The sequence below is a fragment of the Moschus berezovskii genome, chromosome 8, assembly GCF_049115385.1.
Source record: "Moschus berezovskii isolate FMDL1 chromosome 8, NW_MosBer_1.0, whole genome shotgun sequence".
Taxonomy (NCBI): Eukaryota; Metazoa; Chordata; class Mammalia; order Artiodactyla; family Moschidae; genus Moschus; species Moschus berezovskii.
Window position 1 is genome coordinate 64,696,229 of NC_142467.1, and position 20,345 is coordinate 64,716,573.

The following is a 20,345-nucleotide window of genomic DNA, read 5'->3' on the forward strand; positions in this document are numbered from 1 at the left end:
CCCACTTGCTCAGATTCCTTCCCGCCTGTCACAGAGTCTTTCAGAGTCCACGTGGATGGGCAGGCAACAGGCAGTGCCATCAATGAGTCTCTTCCCCATGAGAACAGGGCCCTGTCTGCTGGCCAAGCCTAACACTCATATCTAAGGAATGAAGGCATGGATGACTGTATTGGATGACGTGTAACGGCTGTCTTTCCCCAGACGTGGAGCCACACTGGGGAGGGGCTGGGTCTGCTCCTCCACGGCTCTGTCCCTGGCAGCACCATCTGTGGGTTGTTGGGTCCCTTAAGTCAGCCTTGACCGAGTGAAACGAGGGAGGGTAGGACTGTCCCAGTCTCCAGGAAAGCGGGATGCCTTTGGGAAAGACACTACAAAAAGGCTTCCGGTTGCCCCAGTCCTGAGCAGTTCCAGATAGCATGGTAAGAATAAGGAAACTTAATGCTATGCTGAGTATTTTATAAGAACTATGTCCTTTCATTCTCACGGTGGGTCTCTGAAGTCGATGCCATGGTCATCCCCATAGACCATCTCTCAGGACTTCTCGCCTAGCTGCTCCTGGTGGAATTTCAGTGGGAGGAACGTCACAGCCCCAGGAGAAAGAATCCCAACCCTGTGAATACCCAGGCCGGCACACTGGTCCCATCCACGTACGCGTATGTTTCTGTGGTTTTATTATTACAAACACACCATGGCTCTGCCACACCTGGGGACTCCTGAGCTGCGCGTGCTCACCGACCCTCTCTTTTGTAACTGGACAGGGTCACACAGAAGGGTCCAAGCCACATGGAGGTGTGAAAAACATTTGACAGAGCCATTCAGCTCATAGCTTATAAGGATGCCATTTCTCCAACCATGAAAGAGCTTTACAAACACCGTGCCACATCTTCCTCATGATGCTGGATGGCCAGATTCATGTTTTGTGAGCTTCAGAAACTTTGGCTCCGTTTTCCAGTGTACGTGGCACAGGCAGGAAATTCCAACAGGTCCTTGCTGGAAGTCAACGTCAGGCAGTGACATCCAGGACCCTGCACTGCAGTGGGCTAACTGCGATGTTTAGGGGGCAAAAATGAAAAGTCTCTCTCTCTCCCTCCTCCCCCCGCTCCCACCCTCCCAAGGCTCAGATCTCGTTACGGTGTGACCCATGGACATCAAAGTGTGATAATTTGGTTTCAAAAGCATTCAGTCTCTTTGGCAAAGTGAGAGAAAGTGGCAGGGAGCTGCTGAAATGCATTCCTCCTGCGGGCCTCCTCACTAGTGCTTCATCCTCTCTAATAGCCGCTGATAGACCGGGGCTGAAAAAGAGACATTGGACAGGTGAGAAAGGGGCAGACTTCCCACGTCTGCCTAGGACACTGTCACGAGGACCAGCGGCCTTCCTCTGCCCCCCTCTCCTGCACAGAGCAGACGCTTTCTGCTTTGTAAAACTTCCGATCTGACTCAGTGACGATCGGAACTGAGGTATCCTCCATTTCCCAGCTTGGGACCACATCCTCATCATGGGCTCCTGCCAAGCCTCTGTGCAATATTCCCAGGTTCCCAAAGCCAAAAACTCATATCTACCCTAAAAAGCTGGTACTCTTATCATCTCCATCTTATGGAGGAGCAAACCAGGGGTTCTGTGTCTGACCCCAAAGGCCGTGTTTTATGGCACCATGATATTCTTTCTACAGACAGCAGATGGCAGGTTTAGCCCTGTTTAGCGGTAAGACTTACATTAAGTCTATGAGAACGTCAAACCCAGACCAGACTTACCTAGTTTCACAGAGCTCTGCGTAGCCTGAAAGAAAACACAAGGTGTCAAGGTTTCTAGTGGCAGTTACACCTACACTTGCTCATGGCAGTGGCTTTGCTTATGGCCATCCGTACTCAGAAAAAAATGGTGGGGAAGAGGAAGGGGAATTGTGGAACTGCTGGGCCCTGTGGAGCCCCAGAGCCAGGCGTCCCCCAGACTATCATCTGGACCTTGGGGAGCTAGGACCACACAGGGGGTGGCAATCACAAACAGGAACTCTGGGCCAAGAACCCTCCTCAGGGAGCACTAAGGAGACCCCCTCTGTCCAATGTAAACTGACATATTCCAGTTCCAGATCTTTGGGTTAAGGACCACCTTCTGCAGCCTTGTGTGTTAAAATGCAAACTTCCTGCAACACATCCCATATTCCCAAGGGACTCCACCTGACCCAAAGCAGCAGGAGAGCCTGCATGGGATCCCTGGACAAGCTGGGGAGCAAGAGAAGCAGCACAGAAAGTTAGAGCAGCTCTGAGAGGGAGGTGGGGCTGAGGGAAAGAAGGCAGGTTTTTTGAGCTCGCCCAGAATCCAGAACCCACACCACTGCCCAGCAGAGTGTGCTGGGCCGTGTCACAGAAGATGGAAGAGTGACCTGGGGGCCCAGGTTCAGAGCAGGCCAGCCCACTATCAGGAAAATTCAGGATGGGCTATCCTTCTTGGTCAGATAGATTCTTACCAGCTGCGGCTTCCCCACAGATAGAGGCTTGAAGGCCTGGGCTGTCACCCACAAAGGAAACAGGCTGCCTGGGTTTTTATTCCAAACGCCCCACAGGCCAGAGCTAAGGATACTCCGATGGGAGTGGGAAGAAATGACGGGAGAGCCCTGGGATGACAGCCAAAGGAGACAGGAGAGTCCCCTCCACAGGCCCAAGCACAGGACCCACAGCTACTCAGGCCAGGGGCCCACATGGCTGGCATCATACCCTGGAGAATGCAGATGCCTGTTTGAAGATTTCTAGTGCAGAGTCTGCAAGTTCGTCACCTCGTTCCTGAGGTCGGTTGGCTGGAGATAAAAGAAAAGGCAGCTTGGATGAGAAAGATATGATTAGCATGTCATTCATAACTGCCAGGACTGAGGGGCACTGTCGGGTTTTCTGGTTTACATCCTCAGATGAAGTCTGCCTTCATAAAGTTCCTTAACTCGTGGAGGAATTTAGCCCATGGGGAGAGGTGGATGCACAAGTGAGGCGAGAGGCCGGGCTCCACTGTAACTTAGTTGGAGGTTCAGAGAGCTCAGCCTGGGTGGGATGCTGTGGGAGGCGCGTGCTCCGACCCACGTTCACAGCACCAACATGTGAAAAACAACTGGGCTCTGTTCGCGTGGGGCTGGGAGCGTGAGCAGTTCAGCGGAGAGCTACCTCTCCTTCAGTTACTCGTGTAGCGCATCCGAGCCGAGAGTTTCTAAGTTGCTTTTCAACCAGCCCCAGCCATGCTATTCACGGATGCTCAGTCTGCATGTTCCACACTCATTCTCATCTTTGCCGACAGCAGTATTTCTACTGAGCGCTAACAACCATGTGCAGAGACAGACAAGCGGTAGGCTGAGTGGGGATGTGGTCCTTTAGCGCCTTACCTGGAGGCTGCAGGACACTGGAGATGGTGTGGACCACGCCATTGGTGGCCATGATGTCCACCTCAGCAACAGGTTCCTTATTGACACTCACCACGTTGTTTTTCTGGGAGAAATAGAGACAACAATTGTTGAACGTGGAGCCTGTTTATCCCATCCAATCTTCAACTGAGCAAACCTTTACTGAGCATTTCTGGATGCCAGATCCTATGCAAATCGCTGAGAACACTCTGGTAACTGGAACAGACCCTGCCAGTGATAGACCACCACTGGTCTAGTGGGTTCAATGTAGTTATTTATTTTAAACTTTTAATCTGGTTTCTGAAGCATAGCTGGTTAACAATGCTGCGATAGTTTCAAGTAGACAGCAAAGGGACTCACCCATACACATACGTATCTATTCTCCTGCAAACTCCCCACCCACCCAGGCTGCCGCCTAACACTGAGCAGAGTTCCCTGTGCTACAGAGTAGGTCCTTGTTGTGGTGGGTTCAATTTAATCCCTTATGTGCACTCAGCACGTTGCAATTCACAAACGCTCTTTTGTATGACTCATTTAGTCCTCACGGCAGTGCATGGTGAAGAGGGAGATATTAAGGCCCCACCTGACCGAATGGGAAACTCGAGAGAGGCCAAGGGCCACCTTTAAGCTGAGGAGGAGAACAGCTGGGGACAGAAGCCAGGTGTCCAGCTCTGGGGGCAGGGCTCTTTCCACTTTTCCTCCATGTCTGACTTCAGATTTTCTCACAGGGTAAATCTGTCTCAGGCTTTCCTGAAAGACCCACGAATCAGACCCAAGGGGGACAGGGAAAGTGAAGCCAAAGACCGACAGGACCCCGACACCCCAAACCAGGTGCTGAGAGACTCTCAGATAGCCTGCAGAAGTCACAGGTCAGCCCATCCCTGCCCCCTGCCTGCCTTCCCACGCTCCCGAGAGAAGCTGATGAGCACAGGGATGGCTGGAGGTGAGGAGAGAGGCACGAGGAGCAGAAGCTAAGCTGACCACACGCTGCAAGGTGGTCTGTCCACCGGGTGGGGCAGGGCGGGGCGGTCAGTGGCCTTGGCCAGTGTAGGCAGGGAGGCCCCAGCAGCTTCACTTTGAGGTAGGGGCTCTCTGAGGTGGCTCCAAAGGGGAATGGGTATCATCAATGTGCAGAGTGAGGCAAGGGGCACAGATCAAGTATCAGAATAAAAAGCCTCTTGTGTTTTCCTTCTGGGCTGGTTTGGTTCATGGTACAGCTCAGTGAGGCCCTGGATTTGGGGGCGATGGAGTGGGAACGGATCTTTCAAGACATGTAAGTATTGCTTATCAGTTCCTTAAGCGGTGGTTATATTTAATAGCTTCTCTCAGATGCCAATCAGATGCTTTATTCCCCTGCGAATCTGGAAGTGCTTATTCATGTCTAAGCACAATCTCCCTTAATTTCTTCGGAAGACTCTTTTTTCTTTTCTGATAAAATGCACTCAGAGATTCAAGATGCACACAGTGTGTGTCTAATGTCAACCTAGGGATGAGCTGTGTCCTGGAGCCCCAGTGGCAGGGCACTGCCAGCCTTTTAAATGTTACACACACTCACTGAGCTGACTTCCAGCTTGTCGCCTTGGAGAGACTTCAGCCGCACCAGGGCCCCAATGCCTCCGCTGACCAGGATTTCATCGCCAACGTGGTATTTCAGGATATTGGCAAGCTCCTTGGCATTGCCTGCAGGTGTGTGGGAAAAGAAAGCAGAGTGAATCCTAAGGCTGGTAACTGGTGTGGTCAAGAGGCCCCAAAGGAGAAGATGCAGGTGGTCACCCCTGTAGCAGAGAACCCCCTGCCCAGGTAATAAGTACTTATTGAGCACCTACTGTTTGCTCAGCCCTCTACCCCATCGTTTGTATAATGATCAGGGAACAAGTCACATGACGGTGGCCATGAAGCTACCTGTGCATTTGACAGGCTGCTAGGTTAAGTACACGCTTCTGCGATGCTGAGAAGGAGTTAATCCATACTCCTCTGTGACTATGACTCATGTTTCCATGACTAAATAGTTGCTTGGAAAGCCAGGGGTCTTTCCAGCACAGGCATCTGAGACGTTTCATCATCAGCATGGCTCCCAACAGTTATAACACAGTAGTGAAATGTTTACACATTCTGCCCTCAAATGCATATTCTGAGACGGCTGTTTCCTGAAGGGAGAACTTAAAAAGAGTCGACAGCTGCAGTCTGGAGGAGCTATGGAGCCGATGAGGTCAGGGCCGAGGGGGGTATCCCTCCACGGCGTCCCTCCTCATCACGTCTCAGCATTCTTTCCAGCCCACATCAGCTTCTCCACCAACTGGGGAAAGCAGCCAATTGCTCATAAAGGTGCACAGGCATTTCCCCAATTAAGTGTGGGAGGCAATTCTTAAAGCCGCCAGCTGCCCTTGCAGCTTCGTCATGGCCTCCCCAATACTCATATTACCAGCCAAGTGGCTGGATACCCCCAGGGCTCAGGGATGGCTATTTCCAGCATCTTGAAACTGAGAACAGAGGAAGCTTGAAAGCACTGTGGGGAGTTCACTTGGTTATTGACGAATTCACATGAGTGCCATGGGATGGAGCCATCAGGTACCAAGTGATTTCCAAACACCCGCAACTTGGAGCTGACAAGTTACTCTTCCACAAAAATACAGCCTGGAGGTGCCGAGCCGAGTTGGCTCCTGGGGTGGGAAGGGTCTCCTTCTTTCGAGATCGCTAACATCTGGGTCAACCTCGGACACCTGGCTGGGTGCCATCACCCCTCGGCATGCTGGGGCCTAATCCTGCCTGAAAGCCTGGGGGAGGGCATGTTTGGGGAGCCTTGCCCAAGCCCTCTCTCAGCTCCTGTACAACTGAAAATGAAAGGCAAGCCGAGCAGGCTGGGCTGCCTGGGGAATATTCCATCCCTGCCGAACAGAGAGAGAACGGGCAGCTCATGTTCAGAACGAACTCCTCTCTCCTCTGGAACACATGTCAGCACTGTAGACACAGGCGTTCATTTAGCAGGAAAGAAAATTGAACGGGACACAAACTCAGTTACAGCTGCCAGAGCTTTCTGTTCTCCACTCAGGAGTGTGGGGGGGAGCTACAGATGATGTGGGCCCCAAAGTTCGGCTGAGGTCCTTCCTCGTCTCCCTCCTCCTCCTCGGGCTCACCTTTCCATGGTGGAGGGGAGGTCTGCTTCCCAGGCACGCATCAGCGTTCACACCGCAAGCCCACCCACCTCCCATCCTCAGGGCCGTGATGCCGTTACTGATGGGGGACGCGTGCTCAACACCACAAGCAATGTTTATTTAATCCTCACAACACTCTCAGCAAGGTATTCTTACCACTCTTACTTTTCTAATGGGAAAACTGAGGCCCCGAGAGGCTAAGCAACTTGTTAGAGGTCACTTAGCTGGTAAATGCCAGAGCCAGGGTTTGACCTGCTTTCGGATAATCCGGGAACCCAAACTCTTAACCACTAGGTTGTCTCTCAAACATCCCAACTCAACTGCTCCGGGCCCTGACTAGCTTCTTGGTAAAGCTTTCATCTCGAGGATGGGTACATGGTATAGGGCAATGGCTTCATGAGCAGGTTCTCCCAGATCCTCAGGGGAAGGCATGCCCTGCTGATTGGGCTGGTTGTCACCTATCCTCAGTTCCTTTCTACTCTTCTCCATCGTATTTGCTGCCCAGACAGGCTGACCGCTGTGAAATGCATCATTCAGGCTCCCTTGTCCTCATGCAACCAGCTGCCAGGAGGTTGCTGAGGGAGGCCGTGGCACCTAGAGGCCCCCTTGCATGGCTCTGACCCCAGCAGCATGAGGCTCCAATCACTGTCCTGTGCCCCTCATCCTGGGATCTCCGGGTCATGCCCTCCCCTAGTCACCCTCTTCCTTAAGCACCCCCAGGTCTGCAGTGATAAACATCAAAAGCTATCATCACCCCTTTGTATCATCACCCTTTCCTGGTTCCTTAACCCTGCCCACACCTCTGCAAATAATCTTAAATTCCTTTCTGTCAAACCCTTTGCCAGTGGTTTCCTGCTGGAATCCTGACCGATATAATTCCTTTAGAGAAGTTGACAAATGTACTTAGGTGTGTCTTTACCCATGAGTTTGTTCAGTTCTCCACGGGGCAAGGCTTGGAAGGCTTCATTGGTAGGAGCGAAGACCGTGTAGACGCCTTCCCGGTTGAGGGTCTCGGTCAAGCCTGCAGACTGGATGGCAGCCACCAGCATGCTGTGGACACACACAAGGAACACGTCACCTGCCGGCGGGTGGGGGGGTCATCACGCACCCAAATCCCGCACCACTGCGGGCAGGTGGAGCCCAGAGCACTGGCACTCGCACCCTTGCTGGCTTTTGTACAAACAGGGAGAAATCCCAGTCTGCATCTCCTCTCCATAAATGCAAAGCTCAGTGAAAAGCCATAAGTCATCAGCTAGAGGGGGAAGGAGGAAGGAAGAGGTCAGAGCAGGACTGACCTACAGACTGATCGAGCCACAAGGGCCCTGGGGGATGTGATTCTGGGGCTGGGGGTTGCGGCAAAGGGGGGGTGGTCTCCCAGGTTCTTAAGCAGATGGCTGAACTCGGTGGCAGGAACCACTCAATGTCACGGCACCCAGTGGTGAGTGAACAGGTCAGAAATTGAGGGAGCAGGGCAAGAAACAGAGTGTCGCTGGGAGTCCGAGGAGAGGCCAGGAAACTGCCAGGGCCTGGAAGCTGACACTTCACAGGGCGACTTATTACGGGCGCAGAGCCAGGCATGCTCGGCTTCCCTGGGACTTTAAAAGAAGAGTGGGAAGCTTTCCTTAAACTTGGGAATAAAATGAAGCCCCTCCCTGTTCCCATGGACTTGAAGATTACCCTCCAGAAGCAACCCTTCTCAACCTAAGCTTTCAAGGTGACCCTCATCCTTTCTGAATCCCTAGCCAGGGAGGTCACATCAGTGTACGGCCAGTGTTCATTAAACCCCCGAGGAAGTGGGAAGCTTGACGGACAACTGGCACCCAGCATCCTGCCCTAGCGTGACCACGTGGCAGAAATCCCCTGGGGATAGGGCCAGTTACCTGAAGCGATTGTCCCCCTTCAGGACGTCCATGACAGTCCCCATTGGGGGGGTCAGCACCCGGTCCATGGTGAACAGGGTCCCGTATCTCCCCCTCTTGTCATGGGCTGCAATGCAGCTGTTCTCAATGCACAGGCTCTGTAAAAGGGGCAGAGAAAGGCCAGGTTACCCCCCCATCCAAAGCAGGGGCCTCTCGATTTGTTCAGGGCATATGCTGGTGGCTTCATCCACAGAGATCAGTGAATATATATGGGGGGCAGCCTTAAGACTAGGATAAAAGGATGTGCTTTCTCCAAGAAAGAAAAAATTAAAAATGGTGTTCCTTAAGGTAAGTATAGCCATCGAGGCCCCAAGAAATTTACAGACAGGGTTCATAATGAGATTATTGTGTGATACGAGAGGGCCATTGACAATTATCAAATGAAGTGACAGAGTCTACTGATCTATTCATTTAACAAATGACAACCATCTTTAGCCAAATGGTGCTGGCTCGTCCTGAGCAAGGGCTGTTGTATTGTACTTCCTGTTTGCTAGGCTGGGGTAATAGGTGGGTTTAAAGAGGGAGAAGAAATAGTTGAAGAGAGAAGAGAAGCTTTTGGATCAAGAAGGGCTGTATGGTTAGTTCAGGTGACCTCTTCACAAAAGCTAAGAAGGATCCAAACCCTCCATACCTCCTCCCTTCGTTCATCACTCTGGGGTCAGGGTGGACAGCTGCTTACCCAGCCAGGCCAGTCAGATGTGCATTTCTTTCCACAAACGGGGGTTAGACATTTTTGGCAAAACCCCATACTGATACTTTGATATCAGATATTCTTTCTAAAATTCCTCTCTTCCTTATTAGAAACTAGTTCTCAGGCAAGCTCCTACTTATTAAGCACTTTTTTTTTTAAACAGTAATATAGCTTCCATTGCTTGGAGCTGAGATAAAGAAAGAGTATGATTTAGGACCCAGAATTTACATTACGATAAACGAAAACTCTCAGTTTCTTGCCACCCAGAGTGTCCAGGGTCTGTCCATGGTACAGATACTTGGAGGCCAACTGATCTTTAATCATGTGGTTCAGAAGCAAATTCTTTGTCCGGGCATTAATCGGAGGGGTTCCATCTGCAAGAAAAGGCGTTGTCAGGTCCAGAAACTGACTCTGGAAACGAAGAGAATCAGAGACCATGCTGCAGAAAGCCTGACCCCCCTTTTGGAAATGGAGATTGAGAAACCCAGCAAGGCTGCCAATATTCCTTAACATCTGGCATCTTCTGCGAATTAAAAAAAGAAAAAAAAAAGTTTGAGATCATCAAGTGTGTTTGGAATTTTGCCCTAAGAGGGAAGGGAAGGCCTGGACACAACCTGGCCCTTCTCTGCCTTCCCCATGGCCATGGTTCAGCTGTATCTTCACTATGGCCTCCCGACTGTCACACTGGCAATCGACCTCACAAAGAGAATGACAAGGGAGCACTCTGCTCTCCCGACAGACGCACACTTCAATTCTGAGGACCAGATCCCCACACGCATCCTCTGCTCTGCAAACGAAACAGCAGTGCCTCTTCACTTTCTAGTGAAGTCACATTTGCTTTCGGCTGAGCTGGGTGGAAGCACGAACGGTCCACGGGGAGCTATAAATCGGGCAGAGTGCCACGGAGGTTGACAGCAAAGGGGCGGCTGCCCCCAGGGACACATGTGCCAGGATGCCTTCCCAATGATACCTTTGAAGACAGAATTCATGGGGGCCAGGAGGGTCAACCGCTCATTTCCAGAGAGATGAGAGCTGAGGCCAGCTTGTCGGAAAAGGTCAATGGCTGTGGAAACATCGGAGTCTGCCGCCAACTCAAATAGCGTCTTGGCTACAAGAAAGGAGAAAGTGGGTTCAAAAGTTAAAAGTGCTGTTTTCATTTACCATTCATCCACCCCAGAGTATGACACACACCAGCAGGAATGTCATCTCGAGTCAACAGCCCCTCTAAAACACTGCTGGGGCGCAGAATGTTTGTGACATCAGGGGAATGGTCCCCCAGAAACCTTGCTGGATGGGGAAGTGCGATGAGGCTCAGGTGGGCAGGGGGCCTCTGTCCCAGCCCTTGGTCAGGGTCCTGTCTGCTGCTGGGGAGGAAGAAAGCACATGGTCTGTGCCAAGGCTTCTGAAGAGCTGACAATGCCAGTGACCACACCCATGGAAAGCTTTCTTCTGGGTTGGTTTTTCCCCTGTGAAATCCTCTCACTTCTTAGGAGTAGAACTCCCTGGAAATCCAAGATGGCACGAAGAGGCTGAATGGAACCCAAACCAAAGTCCACTCGCTCTTTTCTCCCTGGGCCAGTGACCCTAGGATGCTTGAGCACAACTGCGAAAGCAAATGGTCTAAGGTCAGCAAATGGCCCTCTGTGCCCAACCAGGACAGGCAGAACTTCTGAAAGGCTCCTGTGGCTGAGCCTCCCTACTGAAATGAACTGAGACACCTTCCATGGCTCTCCCCTGCTCACAAGATAAAACCTGGACTCCCAAACCTGCAGCTCTAGATTCTTCACAATCAGGCAAAACCTGCCAGGTGCCCAGGCCATCTCTCCTGGGATGCTGTGAGCCAGGTGCAGACAGGGAACAGCTCCCAAGATCCCTGAATTCCCCCAGGCACACCACCATGGGTGGCACAGGGGACAGCGGACCAGGCAGTTCCAAGGCCCCCGAGGCCTGGCTCACCTGAGTCAGGGATGAGCAGCTCGTCGATGAAGTGGATCACCCCGTTGGTGGCCAGGACGTCTTTGTTGGAGATGATGGGCTTCCCGTTGATTGTGAGCATGTCCCCGCTGCAGCCCACCTCCAATGTGGTGCCCTCCAGGGTCTCCAAGGACAACCCTGCCACAATGGCTTCGGCACACATGGCCGACTTCAGGATGTGGTTGTTGAGCAGGTCTGGGGGCCGAACAGGACACAGGTCAAGTCAGTGCCGGCCAGGCTGACCTCAGGCGTCACCTCGCCACCTGCCCACAGCTGGGAGGACTCATTCATCTCTGAGGCTAACAATCAGATGAGCCTGGGGCACCACATGGACTGGATCCTTCTCCTCCTCGCTTCCTAGCCTAGCCTCTAAAACTCACCAGGACTCTGCGGTCAGACTGCCTGAGTTCGAATCTCCCCTCAGCCACTTAGCAGCTGTGGGACCCTGGGCGAGTCACTGAGCCTCTCTGAGGCTCAACTTCCTTACTGGTCAAGAGGAAGCAAGCACAGCATTCATCTCTCAGGGCTGGCGGAAGGATGACATGAAGCTGAATCTGAGCACCCAGCACAGTGCCTGACGACAGAGTAAATGCCCAGCAAATGCTAGTGATTAGCTTCTTAGGTGGAGCTAGTGGTAAAGAACCTGCCTGCAAAGGCAGGAGATGTAAGAGACGTGGATTTGATCCCTGGGTCGGGAAGATCTGCTGGATGAGGGCACGGCAACCCACTCCAGTATTCTTGCCTGGAGAATTCTATGGACAGAGGAGGCTGGCGGGCTGCAGTCCACAGGGTCACAACAGTCGGATGTGATGGAAGCAACTTAAGACACAGCACACACCTGAACTTCAGGGTGAGTTCTCTTATGTGTATCTGAACCACCCGGATGGAAAACCGCAAATGTGTTTACCCTGGGATTTTTTAATCTACTGATCTTTCATAAAAATGAAGTGTGGTAGGAAAAGATGAAAAACTGTAGCATATGAAAGTTCTGAATTATCTGAAGATCTTGTTTTTGTTTGTTTGAACCCAATTCCCTGGTAGTTCACACGGTAAAGAGTTTGCCTGTGATATGGAAGCCCCGGGTTTGATTCCTGGGTCACAAGGATCCCCAGGAGAAGGGCATGGCAACCCACCACAGTATTTCTGCCTGGAAAACCCCATGGACAGAGGAGCTTAGCAGGCTGCAGTTCATGGAGGTACAAAGAGTCAGACACGACTGAATGACAAACTCAAACATGAGAGTCTACTTAGCTGCTGTGATCTGTGAGAGGCTGGGGATGGTGATCAGTGAGCCATGATCTCTGCTGCCCCACTCACCCCACCCGTAAATCAAAAATAGAATCGTGCTTGTTCAAGTGCCGCGTTGGCAGCGGAGGGCGATGTGCCGCAGCCCTGCCAGGCAGAGCTCGTTCCGGGACTGAGGGTCACGGAGGCCCTCTGTCTTGTGTTCTCAACACAGAGGCAAGTTTCAATGTGTCCTGAGTGTGGAAACCAAAACCACACTGTCACACACAGGAGGAAGCTCTGAGACCCAGCACAAGTGTTGAAGACCATGACGGCCAGCACGGACCTGCTTCAGCCAGTGGGGAAGACAAAGGACTGCAAGACTGCTATGGGAATGAGGCCTCGGGGATTGAGTTTCTCCAAAAAGGAAGGGTGGGGTGGGGGGACGTGACGAGAGGGTGAGCCAGGCCAAGGCTGGAAGCCAGTCTGCCAATGGGCACACCAACCCAGGGCCACTTCTCACCAGTCTGCTAACCTGCTAGTAACCAGCCTTCTGTAAGGTGGGCCAGGACTGCCTGCCTCCCCGCTTGCCACCACAGCCCCTCACATGGGCCCTGGCTTTGAGCAAACAGTTTCCTGAGTGGGAAAAGGCAGGAGTGCAAAAGGGATAAACCTGGGGTGTTTTCTCACTTTATAATAAGGTGTTCTGATACTTACAAAAATAAAAAGGTACTTGGTACAAAACATGTTTTAGGGGGAAAACAGTTCTAAATAAAAAGCTAAAATGCTGCAATGAACCCAAGTCCCATCTCCTTGGAAGCCTTCAGGACCCCCAGGTTGTGGGAGCCACCCCACCCCCACCCCCCTCCGTCCTCATCCCCGTGACCTTGGGAGCATCCCCGTCATTGCACTCAGCACATCAGATCCCAACGACTTGCTTTTAAGCCGTCACGCCAACTAGGCTTAACCTTCCCTGACCTGGACCTCATTCACTTTGGCAGCCTGGATTCCTGGCCCCACAGTGTCTGGACACAACAGCTCCCCATCTGTGCTTTCAGAAATGTGCCCTTTCCCATCCCTATAGAGCTGCAAGGAGAACGTTTTACATTTATGGGATGTCTGAAATGCATTAGGCATTTTATATAGCACATTTCAAAGGTAGGTTTAAATAGATTCAAAAGAAGTGAAGTCATCCCTGGATTATATTCAGGAGGAGTAAGTGTGGTTGGAGAGCTGGGGTGCAGAGGGGACTGGGGGCCTACTTCTCTTTGCAGGGAACTCGAGGACCCTCAGGCAGCATCTCAGGAGTCCTGGAGTTGGGGGAGGGTGGCAGAGCCTGGCCTCCCCTCCCAATCTCCCACACAAGCTTGGTCCTTCACTCTTCTCTAGGAGTAACCAATGCTCCAGCTAACTTACCAGCCTGAGAAGGTGAGCAAGGACTGAGCAATGAAGAATCAAGAGCTGACTGTCAGTGGTTTTTAATGACAATCTTGGACTATCCCTGAGGCCCTTGGCCAGACACAGCAAGAGTTCAAGGGTCAGCACGATGATTCCGTTTCAAGGATGCCAGGACAGGCCACCCTCTCCCCACACCTCCAACCTGCTGCCCACGCTGGCAGTCTCACCCTGGCTTTGATCATCTGGGCCTTTAACTGTTCCTGACTCTGACCAGACCTTACTTTGGACCTCCAGCAATGCATCCTTCCTCAGCCCAGCTGTCCCCCTAGACAAGGCTGCTGGACTCCTTAAGGGTTCTGCTCTGACCTCTGTGGAGACAGGGCCAGCCGCGAGCAATGGGACAGGATGGCAGGCAGCATGTCTTCTTGGACAAGAACCAGCCTGGGGCTCAGTCTGGCTACTCTAATGAGGCAGCTGCGGCAGCAGCCCAGGGGTGCTCACCTCTCAGGGCCTCTGGGTCCCCCAGGATCCGGTTCAGGGTCTCAGCGGGGATCTTCTCAAAGGCTTCATTGGTCGGGGCCAAGAGTGTGTACTGGCCATCACCTTCGAGCAGGGTGTTGAGCCCTGATGCAGCCACAGCAGCCTGTGGGCAGGGAGAGATGGTGCATTCCCTGAGGGCTCTGGGAATCTCCGCACACCAGAGACACACGAGGTCTCACCAGTGCACCTCTGGAGGGCTCCCGGCTTTTGGAGAAGCCCCAGATGTAAAGACAAGCCGAACCAAGGCTCGCTTCTTCCCATCCCTCCAGTGAGCTCTGCCCACTCTGGTCATCCTTAGCTGCTGCCCTGTTTTCCTCCTTTCCAATCCTGGGCCTTGGCCCTGAAGTGTTCTCTCTGCCCTTTCCTTGCTTTTCTGACTCCTATGTCTTCTTTGGGCTTTGACTGAAATGTCATTTCTCTAGATAGTCAACTTGGCATTGCCCTCCATCCCTACCCCAGCCTGCCCCGCCTACTACCCCCTGATGAAAACAAGTACCTTTCTATTAGACACACTTTCACAGCTTGCTGTCTTCATGTTGCAGTTCAGTCGTTGGGTGATGATTATTTGTGTGAGCTCTGTGAGCTTAAGGATGACATAACCCCTTCTCTACAGAGCAACCAGATGGCTCTTCCAAAAGCATCCTACAGCCATCAGGATAAGCCACAGTCCTCGCTCAGTCTCCAAGGCCCCACAGGGTTTGGCGCCTCCAGGCTGGCCGCTCCTACCTCACCTGTTGGCTCCCGAGTGCTCTTCACTTGGTCCTGCAGGCCTCCTTGCTCGCCCTGCTCTGAGCCTTCCTCCCCCTCTCCCTTCTGCCAACTTAGCTCTTGCCCCCATGTCTCGTATAACTGGCCATTCCCAATATTCAGGCCTCAGCTCAAAAGTCACCTCTTCCAGACAGACCTTCCTGGACCAACTAGACCCTATGGGTCTCCCCTGCTCATCACTCACTGCCTGACTTCATAGCACTTAGCACCATCTGTGATGGCCTTGAATGTTTCTTGTCTGTGTCCCCCAAGAATATAAGTGCCAGTGAAGACAGAACTTTGACTTATTCTCCTCTAGTCCTCTGAACACACTAGGGAAGTAGCAGGGGCTTAATGAGTACATGTCAGCAGAAGGAAAGACGGGTATTAGAGAGAGCCAAAGGGAAGAAGAAAGCAAGGAATATTTGCAAAACCTGAACAGTAAGAGGAGGTTACTCAGTGGGGATCAGCCACCACTCATCAAAAGCTGTGCCACCAAGTTTGTGGGAACAGCAGCCCCCTGCAGACCCCCAAACTTTGAGTGACCCAGAAGGAAGGCAGGGGAAGAAGGTGGACAGTGGGGTCCCCAGGAACCCCCAGAGCCTCGTCCTGAGTCTGCTCAAGTGCCAGCCCAGCCTGGGGTGTTTGTCTCTCTGTCTTAGAGATCTCCAGGGGAGGAACCACCCCACTCCCACTTGGCATCCTTTGTGGTCAGGAAGTTCTCCTTGAATCAGGGCAAAAACCCTGACGGGGCAGCCTGTAATAACTTCCTCTGGGCAGCTGTGGCTAAGAGGAACGCCCGCCTGCCACCATAATTGTTAGATAAATGCCTGCTGGGTAGGGGGGCTGGAGCAGCATTCTGAGACCCAGAGCAGGCAGAAGCCAAGTCAGATGTCAGTTCCCAGGCTCCCATGTCTATACTCATGGCCTCTCTGCTGGTCTGGGCTCCAAGGAAACAGGGGGTATGAATGGAACAAGGATCCCATGGTGGGGCCATGTGATCCAGAAGACCATGGAGCCTGAAAGGCCATTTCTCTAGTCCCACAGGTAAGCACCGGCACCTGGCAGGAGGAGACTTCCCACTCCGGAACACACCATGCATGCCCAGGCTGCAGTGCTGCTGCAGCCACAACCTTGGAACTTTCCAGCGGAGTCAAGGAAAAGAAACTTTACAAGGTGGAAGTCCGGCAGGGGAACGTTCCCAGCACAAGATTATGATGTCTTCCTGTGGTCAACCTGACTGCCTGATTAGTGAATTCACCATGTTTACGGGCATCACAGGAACTTGCTCCATGGTCACCTAAATGCCCATGAGCATAGAGACATCCTCCACCCCTCCCACAGAAGAACGCCCTCATGGGAGGTGGCGTATCCCCAGGCCTCCCCCCACCGCGGGGTGGTGCCTTACCCGCAGGGTCTCGAAGGTGTCCTCGATTTCAATGATCTGCTGGATGTTGTTGGTGACGGTGGAGATGACCTTATCAATGAGGTGCACCACGCCGTTGGTTGCGTGGTGGTCCGCTTTCAGCAGGCGGGCACAGTTGACGGTCACGATCTGCCCAGAAAAGGAATGAGCGTGAGCGGTTAATACCCTGGAGGCACAGCCTGTGAGCCCCAGGAAGGGAATCCACAGGACGGAATGTGGAGAAGCAGGTGCAGGAGCCAGAGGACTGTCCACAGGTGACCTCGCCTGCAGGACACGATGCCAGAAACCCGCCCACGCATGGGCCAGGTGCGGGCTCAGGGTGGGCACGGGGCAGAGCCGTGGAAGCGGGACTCCCTACCCCGTTGGGATAGTGGTGGATCTGGATGTTGGAATTCTGGTACATGGAGGTGAGGGCCATGCCGTGTTTCAGCTCGTCCGTGAGCACCCGCCTGTCCACCATGTGATAGCGGAGGGCGTTGAGCAGCTCGATGTTGACGTTGCTCACCAGGGAGTCCAGCACTTCCTAGAAGGAGGGTCAGCGTTGCCATGAGGGGGTTGCAGGCCCCACACTCAACAGATGGGTCCCTGCCACCCTGGGAAAGGTGCCCCGGGGACTCCCATTTCTCCAGAGACCTCTCCTCTGTGAGCACTGAGACCTGTCTGGCCACTTAAATGGATGGAGCATTGGTAGCCACCTAGGGAGGCATATTTTAGCTCAAGTGCCATGGCTTTATCTGAGGGCTTAAGGAAGATGTGTCCTGAGACGGTAGAAACCACCACAGAGTCTCAGTAAGATGGTCCCCGGGATAAGAGCCCTGGGCACAAGGAGGTCATCTCACAGCTGGCAAGGAGGACCAGGCCTCGTTGCTGGGGGCGAAGATGGTGAAGCTGCCGGGTCCTTCCATCTCGGGCCTCAGCTTCTCCGTGCGGTCCGTGTACAGCTGAGTGGTGGTCGCGCCGACGACTCCCAGGGTCTCGTACAGGTTAGAGAGCGGCAGGGCTGCAGAGGCAGACGATAGAGCAGGGACGGCCTGAGGGACTCCCCCGGCCAGACCACACCCTTCCTCGTCTGAGCACATCCACCAGAGGAGGCCAGACACAGCCTGCTATGGGGAACCAGAGGGGCCAGTCACCTGCTTCTTAGAAGAGCTCCGCAGCCAAGGGCTTCCCTATGTGAGCTCAAGGGATCGGTCATTTTTAACTACAGCAGAGCAAAGCTTTTGTTCATAGACAATCAGATAACACAGGTAGGAACATACACCAGAAACAGATAGCCCAATTACAAGCTAGTCTTACGGACTTATCTAGTTGTTTTTGAAACTGGTTCCCTAATGGCTTCCACTGGAATGAAAGAGATCTCGGAAGTGCTTTGGGTATTTGCAAGTAATAAAATGTTATTTCCTGAAATAGCCTGAAGCTCTGGAGGACCTTCCTCTCACACCCAGAGTTTCTCCTGTTCCTTTTAAAGGAGCTGAAACTAAGGCCCTGAGGCACCCCACCCCCTCCAGCTCCTTCTCTTCCCCATCCCACGCTTCCTGACTGTCCTGCTACTCAGAAGGAAGGCCGTGGCCCCTGCCCATGCCACCCTCCTTGTGACCTTGGTACCAACGAAATCACCCCCTACCTCTTAAACCTCACTCTCATACTCTCAACTAATGAACTAGCAAAGATTTCAAAGTTAAAAAAAAAAATCTTCCTTGCACAGTCCCCAGAGGTGTGCAGGACTAAAGGAAGGGATCTGATTTCACACAGGTGAATTCACAGGTACCACACTGTTTGTGGGCCCAGATGGCCATTCATGGTACCCTTGGCTGACTCTGGGAAAGCCAGCCTGCTACTTCCATCCCTACAAGTTTCAACAGGCCAGGTTCCGACAGTTAGGTGGGGTGGCCTGATGTGCCTGGCCCAGTCGGAGGCCTGGCCGGCCCTGTCTGCTCTCCAGCAGGGCTGTTCAGCAATGCCAGATGTATTTAGAATCTCTTGCAGCCAGAAACAACAAAGGCAGGAGCCTGTGCCTGGTGTAGAAGGCACAGGCAGGTCAGGACCAGAGTCTGTTCCCCCAGCATGTTAAGGAGGTCGGCTAGCACAGGAAGGACAGCGTGGGAAACTTGTTGTTTCCAGCCTTCATCCTCTGGATCCCCATTCAGACTCTGTTGCCCCTCACATGGGTGCTCCTCTCTCCTTCCCTCCTCCCCTCCATCTGCGCCAACAGGCAAGGCTTATTCACCTGCAGGACAGCCCTTCTCTCCCGGGACCTTCTCATATCCGGGACAGCACTCGTAGCTGATGACTCTGCAATGAGACACATGTGTATTAGGCAGGGCTTCCCTCCCCTCCTGTGTCATTGGTCCTCGCTCTGGGAAGGGACATGATGGGGTGAGCACAGAGCATGCTCCTGGAGGAGATCACACGCTCGGTCATCTCTGCACCTCTCATTGGCAAGGAGCTTGTCACACCTCCTCAGCTTTGTACACGGTACCAGCAATGCTGTCACTTACAGTCCGGCAACTGGGATACAGCCAGAGGACTGTGGCAGCATATTCACAGTGGCATTAATAAACATCCTCACCTAAAATTTATCTCCAGCATAACTGACGAGGAACCCAGTGGGAAGAATTGCTGAGAGGCAGCAGGAAGGAGGAGGAGCTCTGGAGCTTTCTGGTTCTGAGTCTGCCACTAACTAACCAACCCAGGCCTCGCCAGCCAGTCCTGTCTCCTCTCTGGGCCTCAGTTTCCTCATCTGCAAGACGCAGACACGTACCGTGTGATGGTCATTGAACTAAATAGCCTATGAACTTCTAGCTCTCTGACTTAGTAACCAAGAAGGGTAGCATATTTATGATCAAGTTTTATTCCATCTTCATGACCAAACTTTACAATAAAAACAAAGCTCTTTAAGATGCTTACTGTTTCCTTAAATTAAAAACAAAACTTTAATCAATGAAAACCTTTATATGGTTTCAAAATCTACAAAGGATTCGATAGTAAAGTGTTCCCCGTCCACCCTCATCCCTCAATCTTCCTTCCAGGAGGCAACTGATATTGCCAGTTTGTGAGATGCTTTGTATTTGGATGAACAAGACTGGCAGTTTATAGTTCTAAACTTTGATGTCACCTGACATTAAAACTCAGACCAGCCCATCATGGCATACTCACCACCACCTTCTGGAGGTCTGAAACGTAAAGCTTCAGTCAACCCAACATCCCAGGGAAACCCAAAAGACTGAGGATTTCAAAGAGCAACACAAGGAAGTAAGTGTTCCAAGAAAGTCTAGCTTCGTATCAAACACCCCTGTCCCATCGGAGGCCACTCCTGCACCAACGCTGTGAGCACAGCCTCTTCCTTGGCAACCCTGGGACTTGAAGCCAACAGCCATGTCCAACCTCTTCCTTTCTTGCCCATTTGTCCTTCAGGACAGGAGAGAACACAGCCTTGAATCACAGCGGGTTTACTACAGAACTGTTCACCACGGCCTCTCACAGGCCGTTTAATGACATTATAGATAGAAGAGGAGCAGGCAGATGGGGCAGAAGTCTGGGCTTTGGGGGTAGGAGGCAGCGGGTGCAGCTCTCGATGAGCCGGGAAATTCTACTCTCACTAATTCCACTGGAGTTGTCTAGGGGAAGCCCGGGGAGTCATGTGAACAGGAAGCCTGGTTCATCTGTCCCAGGGGGCTGTCTCAGAGACAGACTAGGACACTCAGGCTGCCAGGGAGCTACAGGTGCCACTGTGCCAGAAACAAGCCCCTAGGACATTTCTGAGCAGTGACATCACACGCACTCTTCTCTGCCCTTCTTTCTCCACCCTTCTGACTCCTTCCCCACTTGTCTCTCAGCCCTGCCCCCACCCCGTTCCTCTTGAACCTTTCAGCCCTGCTTAAAAGGGTGAGACAG

General features: G+C 52.6%; 1 protein-coding gene across 1 annotated transcript in view; it reads right to left on the minus strand.

The window, feature by feature from the left end:
- Positions 1-654: 654 nt before the first annotated feature.
- TGFBI (transforming growth factor beta induced) overlaps positions 655-20,345 on the minus strand; it is a 33,330-nt gene continuing 13,639 nt past the window's right edge. Inside the window, exons 3-17 of the mRNA XM_055430420.2 lie at positions 18,679-18,743; positions 17,291-17,451; positions 16,810-16,974; positions 16,434-16,580; positions 14,240-14,381; positions 11,099-11,311; positions 10,113-10,250; positions 9,371-9,516; positions 8,413-8,549; positions 7,452-7,582; positions 4,936-5,060; positions 3,363-3,465; positions 2,713-2,792; positions 1,753-1,777; positions 655-1,292 (exon numbers count right to left, since the gene is read on the minus strand). Coding sequence (XP_055286395.2) covers positions 1,252-1,292; positions 1,753-1,777; positions 2,713-2,792; positions 3,363-3,465; positions 4,936-5,060; positions 7,452-7,582; positions 8,413-8,549; positions 9,371-9,516; positions 10,113-10,250; positions 11,099-11,311; positions 14,240-14,381; positions 16,434-16,580; positions 16,810-16,974; positions 17,291-17,451; positions 18,679-18,743 — 1,819 coding nt within the window. The 3' untranslated portion in view covers positions 655-1,251. The remainder of the gene's footprint in view (positions 1,293-1,752; positions 1,778-2,712; positions 2,793-3,362; positions 3,466-4,935; positions 5,061-7,451; positions 7,583-8,412; positions 8,550-9,370; positions 9,517-10,112; positions 10,251-11,098; positions 11,312-14,239; positions 14,382-16,433; positions 16,581-16,809; positions 16,975-17,290; positions 17,452-18,678; positions 18,744-20,345) is intronic.